Source organism: Schistocerca piceifrons, chromosome 1 (assembly GCF_021461385.2).
Source record: "Schistocerca piceifrons isolate TAMUIC-IGC-003096 chromosome 1, iqSchPice1.1, whole genome shotgun sequence".
NCBI lineage: Eukaryota > Metazoa > Arthropoda > Insecta > Orthoptera > Acrididae > Schistocerca > Schistocerca piceifrons.
Window position 1 is genome coordinate 1019507642 of NC_060138.1, and position 14592 is coordinate 1019522233.

Consider the following 14592-nt stretch of genomic DNA (forward strand, 5'->3'; position numbering starts at 1 on the left):
AAATTTTGTATGCTGATGATACTAACAAAGGGTCTGTCAACCTTACCAGGCACAGCTCATATGATAGCTGAACAGATCTATAGATGGTTTACTGCTAACAGTTTAAGCCTTAATGTCACAAAATGTGATTTTAAATAAACATTCATGACCTGCTAGAACCAGAAGTCAACATTAACGGACTTACTCAAAATGAAACACCAAATGTAAAATTTTGGTTGTGACAAACAGTAGTATAATTCTCTGATGAAACTGATTTCATTATGGACTATGTCAGAAAAACAAAACTGTCCAAAGCAACTGGTTAAGGTGGTGAAAAGTCTTTATGAGTGGACAAAAATGGCAATGTATTTAAGAATAGAGAAGTCTGGATAAATAACAATGAACAAGAGAGCTAGAAAAGGCATCTCTGTGCACCTAACTTTTTAAACATTTACATAAATGATATCATTGAACTAGTAAACAAAACATTGACACATGTATAAACGTAATTGCAGAAAATTTTTAAATATTTAACGGCATTCTGAAAATGTTATAACTAGAAACTGAAAACAGACTGCAATGTTTCACACAGCACCTTTATCAGATCACTGAAATATGTGGACTGAAAATACCCAACGGAGAGTGAAAATAAGCTAATAAAAACCAAAGTAGTCATTGGAACATAAAGGTAGAACTTTTTTTTAACTTACTTATGACTGTGAACTTAATAATAATAAAGACAGAGTCATAAGAAGAAACTTACAAACTTATAAGTAGTATCTGAAACCATGTGTAACACTTTAAAAAATAAAACCTAGATCTTGAAGTGAAGAAGAGGAAGAAGCAGATTTATACAAGCATCTATAAAGTACACTCCAATCAACATCACCTTATTACCATCTGACACATCTGAAAAGAAAAGCAAAAAAAAAAAAAAAGCTACTACCATGAACAAACAATAGGCCTACCTAATTCCAGGAATTCTGCCACAGTTTGCACGTACAACCCCTTCTTCAACAAGAGACTGAGCTACACCAACCCATTTCCAAATAGAGTTCAGCATTTCATCCTCAGCTAATCTTCCATTCTGAGATATATCAGGCTGAAACACAAAAGCAATGCCTTCAAAACGAAATAAAAAGTTGAGTGATGAGGTGTAACAAACTAATAAAATTATTAAAAAATATTAAATACTTATTAACATTGTACATTTATAAGGTCATAAAGCACTATCCACCAAACAGAGGAGGCATTGAACAGTAGACAGGCACTTAGAAAAGAATAACAAAATGCCCATCATCCTTCCTTCTACAGAGCACTCCCTACCTCCCCCCCCCCTCCCACCCCTCCTCTCTCTCTCTCTCTCTCTCTCTCTCTCTGTCTCTCTGTCTCTCTCTCTCTCTCTCTCTCTCTCTCTCTCTCTCTCTCTCTCTCTCTCTGTGTGTGTGTGTGTGTGTGTGTGTGTGTGTGTGTGTGTGTGTGTGTGTGTCAAATGCCGTATGTCATTGAAAACATCACATTTCATCCAGAGGGACTCGGAAAATTTTAACAGTTAAGTATTAGCACAATTGGTGCAGCCTAAAGGTTCAAACACATGAATAATCTGGGCTTTCTTGTCCAATTGTAGCTCATTCAGTACAATTTAATATATGTGATTCTTCCTATCTTTGTAAATACACTCCTGGAAATGGAAAAAAGAACACATTGACACCGGTGTGTCAGACGCACCATACTTGCTCCGGACACTGCGAGAGGGCTGTACAAGCAATGATCACACGCACGGCACAGCGGACACACCAGGAACCGCGGTGTTGGCCGTCGAATGGTGCTAGCTGCGCAGCATTTGTGCACCGCCGCCGTCAGTGTCAGCCAGTTTGCCGTGGCATACGGAGCTCCATCGCAGTCTTTAACACTGGTAGCATGCCGCAACAGCGTGGACGTGAACCGTATGTGCAGTTGACGGACTTTGAGCGAGGGCGTATAGTGGGCATGCGGGAGGCCAGGTGGACGTACCGCCGAATTGCTCAACACGTGGGGCGTGAGATCTCCACAGTACATCGATGTTGTCGCCAGTGGTCGGCGGAAGGTGCACGTGCCCGTCGACCTGGGACCGGACCGCAGCGACGCACGGATGCACGCCAAAACCGTAGGATCCTACGCAGTGCCGTAGGGGACCGCACCGCCACTTCCCAGCAAATTAGGGACACTGTTGCTCCTGGGGTATCGGCGAGGACCATTCGCAACCATCTCCATGAAGCTGGGCTACGGTCCCGCACACCGTTAGCCCGTCTTCCGCTCACGCCCCAACATCGTGCAGCCCGCCTCCAGTGGTGTCGCGACAGGCGTGAATGGAGGGACGAATGGAGACGTGTCGTCTCCAGCGATGAGAGTCGCTTCTGCCTTGGTGCCAATGATGGTCGTATGTGTGTTTGGCGCCGTGCAGGTGAGCGCCACAATCAGGACTGCATACGACCGAGGCACACAGGGCCAACATCCGGCATCATGGTGTGGGGAGCGATCTCCTACACTGGCCGTACACCACTGGTGATCGTTGAGGGGACACTGAATAGTTCACGGTACATCCAAACCGTCATCGAACCCATCGTTCTACCATTCCTAGACCGGCAAGGGAACTTGCTGTTCCAACAGGACAATGCACGTCCGCATGTATCCCGTGCCACTCAATGTGCTCTAGAAGGTGTAAGTCAACTACCCTGGCCAGCAAGATCTCCAGATCTGTCCCCCATTGAGCATGTTTGGGACTGGATGAAGCGTCGTCTCACGCGGTCTGCACGTCCAGCACGAATGCTGGTCCAACTGAGGCGCCAGGTGGAAATGGCATGGCAAGCCGTTCCACAGGACTACATCCAGCATCTCTACGATCGTCTCCATGGGAGAATAGCAGCCTGCATTGCTGCGAAAGGTGGATATACACTGTAGTAGTGCCGACATTGTGCATGCTCTGTTGCCTGTGTCTATGTGCCTGTGGTTCTGTCAGTGTGATCATGTGATGTATCTGACCCCAAGAAATGTGTCAATAAAGTTTCCCCTTCCTGGGACAATGAATTCACGGTGTTCTTATTTCAATTTCCAGGAGTGTAGTTTCACAGAGGGACTCTCAGAAGGTATCTGAAACTCATTTATGAAGTAACACATACATTTACATCTATAAGGAGGCATCAAAAAACTTCCGTTTGAAAACTTTCTAGTCCAGAATCAGTACGCCAATCATGCAAAATCACTGTAAGCAGTTTTGCAATCATCCCACTGATGCGCCAAGTTGAAGATACTGTTTAATTTTGGCAAAGCACTGTGTCCTGCTCTGTGAAGAAATCCATAACTGCCTGCTCTATGTCTCCATCTGACAGAATCGTTGACCCTCCAAGAGCTTTCTTAAGAGAACCGAAGGCATGACAATTATACTGGAAAAAATCAGGGTTACAGGGCAGATGCTCAAGTGTCTCCCACTTGAGGGTGGGCTGCCACATCGACCGACATCATGTGTCGAATCGCAACCAGCATGGAACTTGGCACACTATTTCACAATGATAGTTTGTGTCAGACATGCTGCCTCATAAACATTCTTCTTGTTTGGATGCATTTGGTAATAACCTCACCAAAGTTAATGTTTCTACATTTGCTGCACACACGTCAGAAAGACATGAATGCCACACTAATCCATTGCCTACATGTTGGTGCTTATATACCTGCACTGGAGTGACACTACATGAATATACACTGCAGTAATGCCCTCCAATGGAAACTCTTTGATTGGCACTTTATATATAAATACCCCACAAGCCGCTGCACAGTGCACAGCAGAGGGCACATCATACCAATATTATAATTTTTCTTTCCTGTTCAATTCACATACTGAGTGAGAGAAAAGGATTGTCTAAATATCTATGTATGTACCAAATCTCTCTTATCCTTTTCTCATGATCCCTATGTAAGATATACTTCGGTGGTTTCATAGTGGTCATTCAGTTATCTCCAAATAAAAGCTTTCTAAATAAATCCAACAGGATTTCACGAGAAATACATTCACTTTCTTCTGAGGTTTTCCATTTACATTCTCAAATCATCTGTTGAGCTTCCCTGTTACAGATAACAATTCACATTTATTACAAGCTAGATTACTTAGGACTGCATGGAGAGTGCATTTCATTTACACTAAAACAATCTGCAGATATTTTACAAAACCATTAATAAATCCCTTGTAATAATGTGTTCACTGATGTCTCTTGACATTTCCTACTCCAATACCTCTTATGCAGTCCATATGGAGTTGGAAGCTCCACACCTTACTTGTTGCAACATAAAGGCATCTGCTGGTGAACTACAACCACCACATGCCACCAAGGAGTAGTTCAAACAAATAATACAACACAAATGAATATTTCGACAAACACATAATATCATATGTAGAAGGTGTTTTGGTAAGTCTGGTAAAAAAGCAAGAAAAAATGTTTCATAAACAGCTCATCCTACATCTTGATATAGTCTCCTTTGAGGGATATAAACTTGGTGCAGCGATACACCAACATTTTCATTTCATCGGCCAAATAGGTTCTAGGTTCTGTCAAATTCTGCAAAATACTCATTGACAGTAACTATCACTTCCTCACTTGATGAAATTTATTCTCACTAAGACAAAGTTTCAAGTTTGGGAACAGGAAGAAGTCACTGGGAACTGAATCTGGTGAAGAGGGTGGATGAGAAACCAGTTCAAATCTCAATTCAAGCTTGAAGTTAGGGAAGAGGAAGAGGTCATCTGGAACTAAGTCTGGTGAAAAGGGTGGATAAGAAACCAATTCGAAGCTCAATTCATGTGCTTTCACCATTGTTCTCCCTGATGTGCGGGATGGTGCATTACCCTGGTGAAAAAGAAGTTTTTTGTGTACTATTCTTGGTCTCTTTTCTTTCAGCCACTGCAAGTTTCAAACAATCCAACAATGAAGCATAATAGGGTCTCATTATGGTTCTGCTTTTTTCCAAGTGATCAATGAGGATTATTTCTTGGGAATCCCAAAATGCAGTGGTCATCACCTTATTAGCTAACAAAATGGTCTTTGCCTTTCTCAACGCACTTTGAACAGGCCTTGTCCATTGCTGTGAGTACCTTTCTGACTCTGGTGTGTAATGATGGATCCAGATTTCATCAACAGTCAAAATTCGGTGCAAATAGTCTTGCAGGTTGTGATTAAACTCTGCCGGGTACTGTGTTGGAATGTTGTGCCAGATGCAGTTTTGGTCAATTGTGTGCAATTGCAGCACCTACCTCACACAGAGCTACTCATAGCCATTTCCCTGTGCAGGATGTTACGCACTCTCTCATCTAAGATGCCTACAATTTCAGTAATCATTCGAGTCAATTATTTAGTGGCCTTATGTTACCATATCATGGCTTTTGTCAATGGTTTCTTTTGTGATGCACTCAATTGGATGGCTGGAATGCGCTTCATCTTCAGTGCTTGTCCAACCACATTTAAATTCATTAATCCAGAAGTAAATGGTTGTCAATGATGGTGCAGAGTCCATGTGAACTTCATCCACTTCTGTTCGGAATTGTGCAGCAGACCAACCCTTCAAATTAAAATGTTTAATACCAGCATAAAACACTGTTTCCCCCCCATTTCAACTGCAGTCAACACACTGACCAATTAAGGCAGCTGTCGACAATGAACAGTACACTGTACATTGATGTAATTCTTTATATGAGACCTTGGAACGACCAAGCTTACCAACCACGAATGTGCAACAAAAGTGATCCATTCTTTCATGGAAATTTAGCACTTATCAAACAACCCTTGTAGATATACACGTCTGTGCATTATTTAGAAAGCACAATCATTAACATAAAGTCAACTACCAACGCATTTACTTATTTATAGACAGTGAGGTTACAGAAAACTTCACTCCTCTGAAAAGGAAAACAACCCGAATTTAATTCCGAAAAAATTCTGTGCCACCACAGAAGTCGACCCACATGAATGAGTAAGCATGTTACAATTTTTTGAGAAATCTACTTCACACATTAAACATTACAACAAGGATCAATTTTCCTTCACACAATTTATGTCTGTCTTTCATTTTCATTGATTATTTATTTACTTGTAACATTCCTACCATTGTGCTTTGCTTCTTAAAACCTATTAGTTTGAGTTACTTCAAATGATCATATACTTCATTGTATTCATCATTATTATTATTATTATTATTATTATTATTATTAGTATTATCATCATCATCATCATCATCATCATCACCAACATCATCATTTTTCCAAAGTCAAATGGTCATAGTTTCTTGATCTTCTGTTGAGCAGGTGTCACATCATCCCTCTTACATATGCTACTACATCAATCATTCAGTTTAAAAATGAAATACAGAAAAATTTTAAGTTACTTTCTGGTGCCAAACATTAGAATACCTCATCTGCGAGCTACTTGGGCAATGCTACAACTCAGGCAGACTTGTGATAATAGGTATGCACACAAAGTGTTCACTCCATTGACTACTGAATGTGGAAAGGAGGAGAACTGAATGGTATCCCATGTGGAGAACTACGAAAAGTGAAGTGAGATCAGGAATGTTAAAACTTACGGAAGAAAAAAAAGACACCAAAGACATATATCGTTCCAACCCTCCCTTCAGGATCCCTCGCTTCAAGGTAGTTCACGGGTGGACCGGACGATACAGATCTTCATCAATTCTACAGAATGGACACCACTAGCATCAGCCCCACACATCCCAAAAATTGATTCTAACACCCTACTATGACAAGCCTATGGAGAGAGTAATAATTAAAATAGTAGCTTCCACATGATATCTGGAATAAACTATAAACAGAATTGATTTATCAGTTATTCGAGGCATATGCCAAAACTAAGGTCCACTTAGCCAAGAAAAAAAGGTCACGAGAAAAGGTTTTTAGTGACAGTAATATTTCACTACATATCTACTTTACTTTTCCACATAATCGTCATCCACATCTAGACATTTTCTGTAATGCTGCACCAGCTTCTTTAACCATTCTGCATAGAAGTCTGCCACCTGAGAATTGAATCATTTGTAGTGCCAGTCTTGAGTTTATCGTTGTTTTGAAATTGATGTCCACCAAGCAACTTTTTCAAATGCAAGAATAGGAAAATGGTCACCTGATGCAAGGTCAGGACTGTATGGAGGGTGCTCAAAAAGTTCCCCCTGAAAATCTTGAATCTTCTCCTTAGTTTTGGCAGCAGTGTGGGGGGGTGCATTGTCATGACGGAGGATTATGCTAGATGACAGTTCCGCATGGCATCAATTTTGGACCACACATCACAGTTTGGGTACCATTTCACACTACACGTTAGCTATAACTGTTGATCCATGGTCCATGAAATCAATGAAAAGGGCTCCCTTTTTGTCCCAAAAGATGGTAGCCATCACTTTCTGATTCAAAAACAGAGATTTCTTAAACTTTTTTGGTTTGGGTGAACTTGAATGGCATCACTGCATCAACTGTTGTTTTGATTCTGCATTGGTGTACGAAATCCATGACTCATCATCCATAACAATGTAGTAAAACAAATAATACCTATCTAGTCCATAGTGCTCTATGCATTCACTGCTCTTTGTGCTGATAAATGGGCATGTTTGGATTCCATCTCAAACATAATTTGCAAAATCCAAGATGTTCTGTGGTAATCCTGTAAAATGATCTTCAAGCAATATTTTGGAATTCATTAGCCAGAACACTAATCATCAATTGCTGATCACTTTCAAGTTTTTGGTTCACTTCACCAATTATGTTGTCGCTCCAAATACTGGGCTTGCCACACCATTGTTCAGCATGAACATTTGTGCAGCCACTTTGAAATTCACAACACCATCTCCGAACTTACTTGTCACTCATTATTTCAGGTCCATACCCTGGGTATACCTCACAATGGATTTCAAAATCTGAAGATCCTTTCACGAGCAAAAACCAAATCATGCCGCACACTTCACAACTTGTGGGATAAATGACTGTCTTGGATATTGCGACCTGCTTTCACTGACTGGCAAATAACTACTGAATCAAACCAACACTGCAATAGTTTCCTAAAGAGTCGGTAAACAACACTACATGCATGGAACTTCATTCAGCCCTACCATCAGTTAAATATTGATCACCGGACCTTGGTTTTGGTATACACCTCATACCTACAGCCTGATCCTAAATCCTTCAGTTAAGGCAGGGTAAGAGATGAGCTGGAGTACATACACTAGTTAAGACAATCTCACTTAAAGTTATATAAATCCAAATGTATTGTTCAGAAAATTCAAAATAGTACAAATTCCTTTTCTACAAAATCCTTACTAATTATTACTAGCATCCAGCAGAAAATCGTACAAACCCTCACCAGATTTTGAATTTAATAAATTAAATCTACAAAACTCCTTATACTATACACTAAATTACCTTCCATAAAAATCTTCATCTGTAATGTCACCTTGAAATGACACAATCATTAATTTAGAATATTATTCTTAATCTATAAACTAGTTGGGGGACTGACACCACTATCTGAACTATAGCATGTTTCTTATAGTGGAAGACTTTTAGAGGATGTTCTGTTTCCCTCAGCATTTCAACTACTAACATTACCTTTCTGATTGACTCTTCTACCTGAGCAAATGTCAAACAGAAAATTTGTACCCCCATGTAGCAGCATAAAAATATTCACCACCAAGCTACTACTCTTCACAAGTCTTCACATTTTAAAATCTATTTTCACCTTAACAGATGCTGCCCCCTAGCTAAGGCCAAAAAGTCCTCAGAAAACACTTCCATTTCACTTGCAGCAAGTTAGCATCAACATTCTTTACACTGTGATTACCCAGTCAGCTTTTCACGTTTTATAGCAATCCCCGACAGTTAAATAAAAATATTTAGTTAACTATGTAAAAATCTCATAATATCCTCTTGAATCATCATCAATGCCAAATTTTTGCTCCTAAGTGATCAACCATAGTTTGAAGATCCTGGAGATACTTCAGTATAAAAAGCTGAGAATAGTACACTGGTTACCTGGTAAACCTTTCTCATTGTAACACTCTATAATATGTTTTACCAGTATTTCCACATCATACTGAGTAATATCTGTTGTCAGTACTGGTGTGCCACGTCATGTAATAATTCCCACCACTATGTATGTGGGAATGATTGGCATTCTCCCCAGCCACAAGGTAGTGGAGCTATGTGATGTGGGGTCTACGTAGTCCACAGACACAAAATTACAAGAGCATCTGGTATTATTAAACAAAAAATATTATATACACCTGTAGCAACTACTCTCTACCACACCTACTACACATTCTCTCTCTTTGCTGCACAATAGTAAATACAATCTTAAAGTAGTAACTTTTCTCATGTGAGCAGATACTTTTTGTGTCCAAAACATAAATCCTCTAACAGCTGAAGCCACACTCACATCTTTTGTAAGCAATGTATTTTAATCTGCCTTTTTTTTTTTTTTTTTTTTTTTTTTTTTTTTTTTTTTTTTTTTTTTTTTTTTTTTTGTAATAAATTGAAATATTTAAGTTCCATATTATTTAAATACAAAGTAGTCTATATGAGTACAAAGTAAAAGAATGTCATGTAGTAGATTGTTTCAGTCTACATAAGCTACTGCATGACTTGTTAGCTGACTTCTTTTTCTCGCTTGCTGCACGTGTTGCTCACTCTTGTTGCTAATATATGGTTATCGATTTGATTTCTGGTATTTTAATTGAGACTGCAGTAAAAGTTTTATTTATCTACGCTGTGTACTGAAAGTACAACAAAGTTTATTTTAAACAGTGTATGTTCTTTAATCAAAGATATCCCTGCATGAAGTTTGCCCCAATTTCATCCTACAAAATAATTACTTCTCAAAGTTGAAACTATGAAGAAAGAAATATTAACTACCTGTTTATTAAATGAGAATTCATTAAGAAGTGACTTTCAACTAAACAGGCTGTGAGAGTGTAAAAAGTTTTTTTATAAGAAGTTTTTGGTGTGAACAGTCTTCTACAAACCACGAAGCTACTACTTAACAGTGACAGTCGTACATTAACTTTACAGTTTAATACAATGCAGATAATACAGTCTCTGGTGAAATTTTATGTGAGCTAGCTGGAACTTTTTCTGATAATTAATTACATCATATCTCTGGGTGTGGATACTAGTAAAGACTACAAAGTAAAAAAATAACATCTTTTCTATCAAAGCAATGCATCAAGATCGCTGCTCCTGGCAACACTACTACAGCAAAAAGAACCACGAAAATCTCAAGAAATAAATTACAAGACTTACTACCTAGTACAACTAGACAAGACAAGAAGGAACCACTTCACTGCTTACTTATCTCATGTCTGACACAATTGATACTGAAGTAAGTATTAATATTTGAACAATGTACACTGGGTCTGTTGTCCTTAAAGCTACATGATGAGGCTCCAACCATGAGTTTTACAGCAGCAACATCTCATTAACAGCAGCAGGCAGTAAATTTTAAGTAGCAACTTCTCAATACCAACTGAAGTCAGTATTTCAACATTAGCAACAAAAATTACAATTTATTAGTAGTATCAGACCATGGTAAACTCTAAGTATTAAAAGATAGCAGCTTTTCTGTAGTAACAGGAGGTAGTAAGTTCTCAATAGTAACTGATGATGATAAAATCTCAGTACTAAAAGGGGCTGGTAAATTCTCAGTAGTAACAGAAGGGATTAAGTCCTCACCAATAACTGAACATAGCAATTTGTCAATAGCAACTGAATGTAATAACTTAACAGTATTAAGATAATGGTTTCACCTATCAAAGTGTCATTATGAGCAGTTTCACCACTATCACAGGAAATCACACTAGCATGTAAATCTATAAATACTTTCAGTTTCTACTGTTTGTTCTCCATTTACTAGAAAAGAATGAACTGGACTAATATTATCTGCATATTTAACATCATTTTCTACCTTTTCTTCCACTAAATCTAAATTATCATCAGAATCATAGACCTCTTGAAATGCCCAATTCTAATCTCCTTTCCAATTTGTCCATTCTTTGATGTAACTGAAAATTTATCTCAATGTGTTATCTATTTGGGAAAACTAGTCACCTATTGGAGGAAATATGTTATCTATTCACAAAAATCTTTTATATAATTCAGAAAACTTTTCATCTATTTCAGTAATTTTTTCTGTTGGTTGATTTAAAATGAACAACTCTTTCCAAAGAGCCATTTTGTTAAGTTCTAAACAATTTTAATTCAAAAAGTGACAGGATTGGCATTGTGAATTAACTACAATAGCACTAATAGTACTTTTCGTATAGCATCCAATGATTAACTAAATTTCCTGAGCAAGGTTTTGGTTATAAATCATCTTTATAACTTCATATTCACCTAACCAGTTCAGCAAATTGACTGACAAGATCAATTGCAATTAAGAAACCACTGCACAGTAAATTGTTTCTTAAATGAACTGAACATCCTAAGAGTTTTGATAGAGGAAACTCAAAGTTGGTACACGAAGCGTTGACAGTGCCTGTCCAATGTCTGCAGTTGTTGTCCACCCCTAGGTACTGTTGCTGGTTGTCGTCTGCATGACCCATAGCTCACAGATGCTGTGTGTTGATTGCTGACCATGCCACCTGTACATATCGTGTAAAATCCGCTGATTGCAAAATTCACGCTGGCAATCACTGTTAAATTGATAGAGCACACCTACTGTGTAGAATGTCATTGCCTTCTTGAACTAATCTTCTCGCAGACTGAGCTTACATCCAATAAAATTTTACAGTATGTGAATCTTCTTCATCTGTTTACAATAACATTATAGAAAAGGTAGATTGCTACTAAACGTAGAGGAGATGAGAAAAACACACACACACACACACACACACACACACACACACACACACACTCTCTCTCTCTCTCCCTCCCTCCCTCCCTCCCTCCCTCCCTCCCTCCACTGTCTCTGCACAGATGCTCGCAGTGCGGCCCCAGTAGCCAGAGACAGTGGTCATGTGCACATGTGTTTTCTACTTTAGAAGGAAGCCTTTGGCTGAAAGCTTAAATGTATAGCTGTTTTTTGTTGTGGCAATCTGTGACTAAACATCTCCTCTGTATGGTGAGTAACAATCTCTCCTTTTCATAACATTACCTTTATTCCATCCTGGAATTTCTTAGATTTGTTTATCTACAAGCAACCTTTGATTTACTTTCACTGAAGGACAATTTAAATTTAAATTTATTTCTATGTATGAAAACTCTCCTTTTTACTTTCTGTTAGTTGCCAAATGTTGTTAGATGATGTGTAACAGTGCATTTTTCTTCATCTTGATTTTTTTCACAATGGGCTGCTTATTAACATTATCAAGAAAAACTTAAAATGGTTCAAATGGCTCTGAGCACTATGGGACTTAACTTCTGAGGTCATCAGTCCCCTAGAACTTAGAACTGCTTAAACCTAACTAACCTAACGACATCACACACATCCATGCCCGGGGCAGGATTCGAACCTGCGACCGTAGTGGTCGCGCGGTTCCAGACTATAGCGCCTAGAACCGCTCGGCCACCCCGGCCAGCAAGAAAAACTTACTTTCAATTCTTATTTGCAATTAATAATCAATATTATAAAATTGTACCCAGTTCACATATGTAGCACTTAATACCATTTTGATGCATTAAATAAACAATTATTATCATTTTCAGTAAACATCACCTCTTCTGTACAGTAGTGTAAATATTACGCAGATTTAATTCACATCACTTAACCGCTGTACTTATAGATCACATCAAAATAATGTCTTAAATCACTTCAGCAATGAAATATAAAACCCAATCTTCATTTCTATTTAGTATTCAAATCATTTTGTTACTTTTATTTCATGTAGTTGCCTAGCCTTGTTAACTGTATGACAGTGCTCACATACGTGATGATGTCGTGTGCAACCATTACTTCATAACACACATTTAACATGAAAGCAGTGAAAATTCTTCAATTTCGTGTAACAAAAATCATAAATGTAGTATTCTTCAATAAATTGTTTCTTCTCTTTTAAATGCCTAATTCTTCTCAACATGTCTCGTCTACTCTGTTACTCTTCGAATCAAAATTCTTCATGGCAGATTCATATTTCACACACAGGAGAAGATACGTGGGTGCCTACCATGAAAATACTGGCATAGGTTTCCTTCTAAATGTATCACTTATTAATTCTTCTCCAATCTCTAGTCCTGAAATGAACGTCCACTATTACAGATAACAATTCACATTTATTACTAGATGGATACATAGGTCTGAAACGAGTATAGATTTCATTCACACTAAAACAATCTACACATATTTTACAAAAGAATTCATACATCCATTGTCGAATAACATCCTCATTGATGACTCCTGACATTGCCAACTCCAACATTCCCCTAAGCAGTCCACAAGGCGTTGGAAGCTCCATGCAGTACTACCTGTGACGTAAAGGTATCTGTTGGCGAACTTCAACCGCCAAAGAATACCTCACGCAAATAATACAAACAAATATTTACAGCAACACATAATATCATATGTAAAAATATCCACCTGCCTATTATTTAGAAAGTGCAACGTCCCACATAAAATTAACTACTACCATGTTTATTCATTTACAGATGAAGAGGGTACAGAAAACTTCACACCTTTGGCTTTTAAGGGAAAAATCCCAAGTTTAATTTTGCAAAAATTCTGTATCGTCACAGTCTGTTGTCATATCTACCTGATAAGCCCTCCATACACTGGAACAATATTCTAGAAACTAGTATCTTGTATGCAATTTTCTTTACAACCCTTCCCATAAATCTTCCAACAAATCTAAAGCTTCCATTTGTCTTCCTTAATGCTGATTTTACGTGATCCTCACTTCCAGATCTCTTCTCAATATTGCCCCTAAATAGTTAAATGATGTGATGTGCTCTAATTATTCATCTACATCTACATCCATACTCAGCAAGCCACCTGACGGTGTGTGGCGGAGGGTACCTTGAGTACCTCTATCGGTTCTCACTTCTATTCCAGTCTCGTATCGTTCGTGGAAAGAAGGATTGTCAGTATGTCTCTGTGTGGGCTCTAATCTCTCTGATTTTATCCTCATGGTCTCTTTGCGAGATATACGTAGGAGGGAGCAATATACTGCTTGACTCTTCGGTGAAGGTATGTTCTCGAAACTTCAACAAATGCCCGTACCGAGCTACTGAGCGTCTCTCCTGCAGAGTCTTCCACTGGAGTTTATCTATCATCTCCGTACCGCTTTTGCGATTACTAAATGATCCTGTAACAAAACGTGCTTCTCTCTGTTGGATCTTCTCTGTCTCTTCTATCAACAATATTTGGTACAGATCCCACACTGCTGAGCAGTATTCAAGCAGCGGGCGAACAAGCGTACTGTAACCTACTTCCTTTGTTTTCGGATTGCATTTCCTTAGGATTCTTCCAATGAATCTCAGTCTGGCATCTGCTTTACCGACGATCAGCTTTATATGATCATTCCATTTTAAATCACTCCTAATGCGTACTCCCAGATAATTTATGGCTTTAACTGGGCCCAGTTGCTGACCTACTATATTGTAGC

At 38.6% G+C, this 14592-nt stretch overlaps 1 protein-coding gene across 1 annotated transcript in view; it reads right to left on the reverse strand.

Moving 5' to 3' along the window:
* LOC124713710 (GATOR complex protein MIOS) overlaps nt 1-14592 on the reverse strand; it is a 215384-nt gene that overhangs the window by 144741 nt on the left and 56051 nt on the right. Inside the window, exon 8 of the mRNA XM_047242970.1 lies at nt 948-1081. Coding sequence (XP_047098926.1) covers nt 948-1081 — 134 coding nt within the window. The remainder of the gene's footprint in view (nt 1-947; nt 1082-14592) is intronic.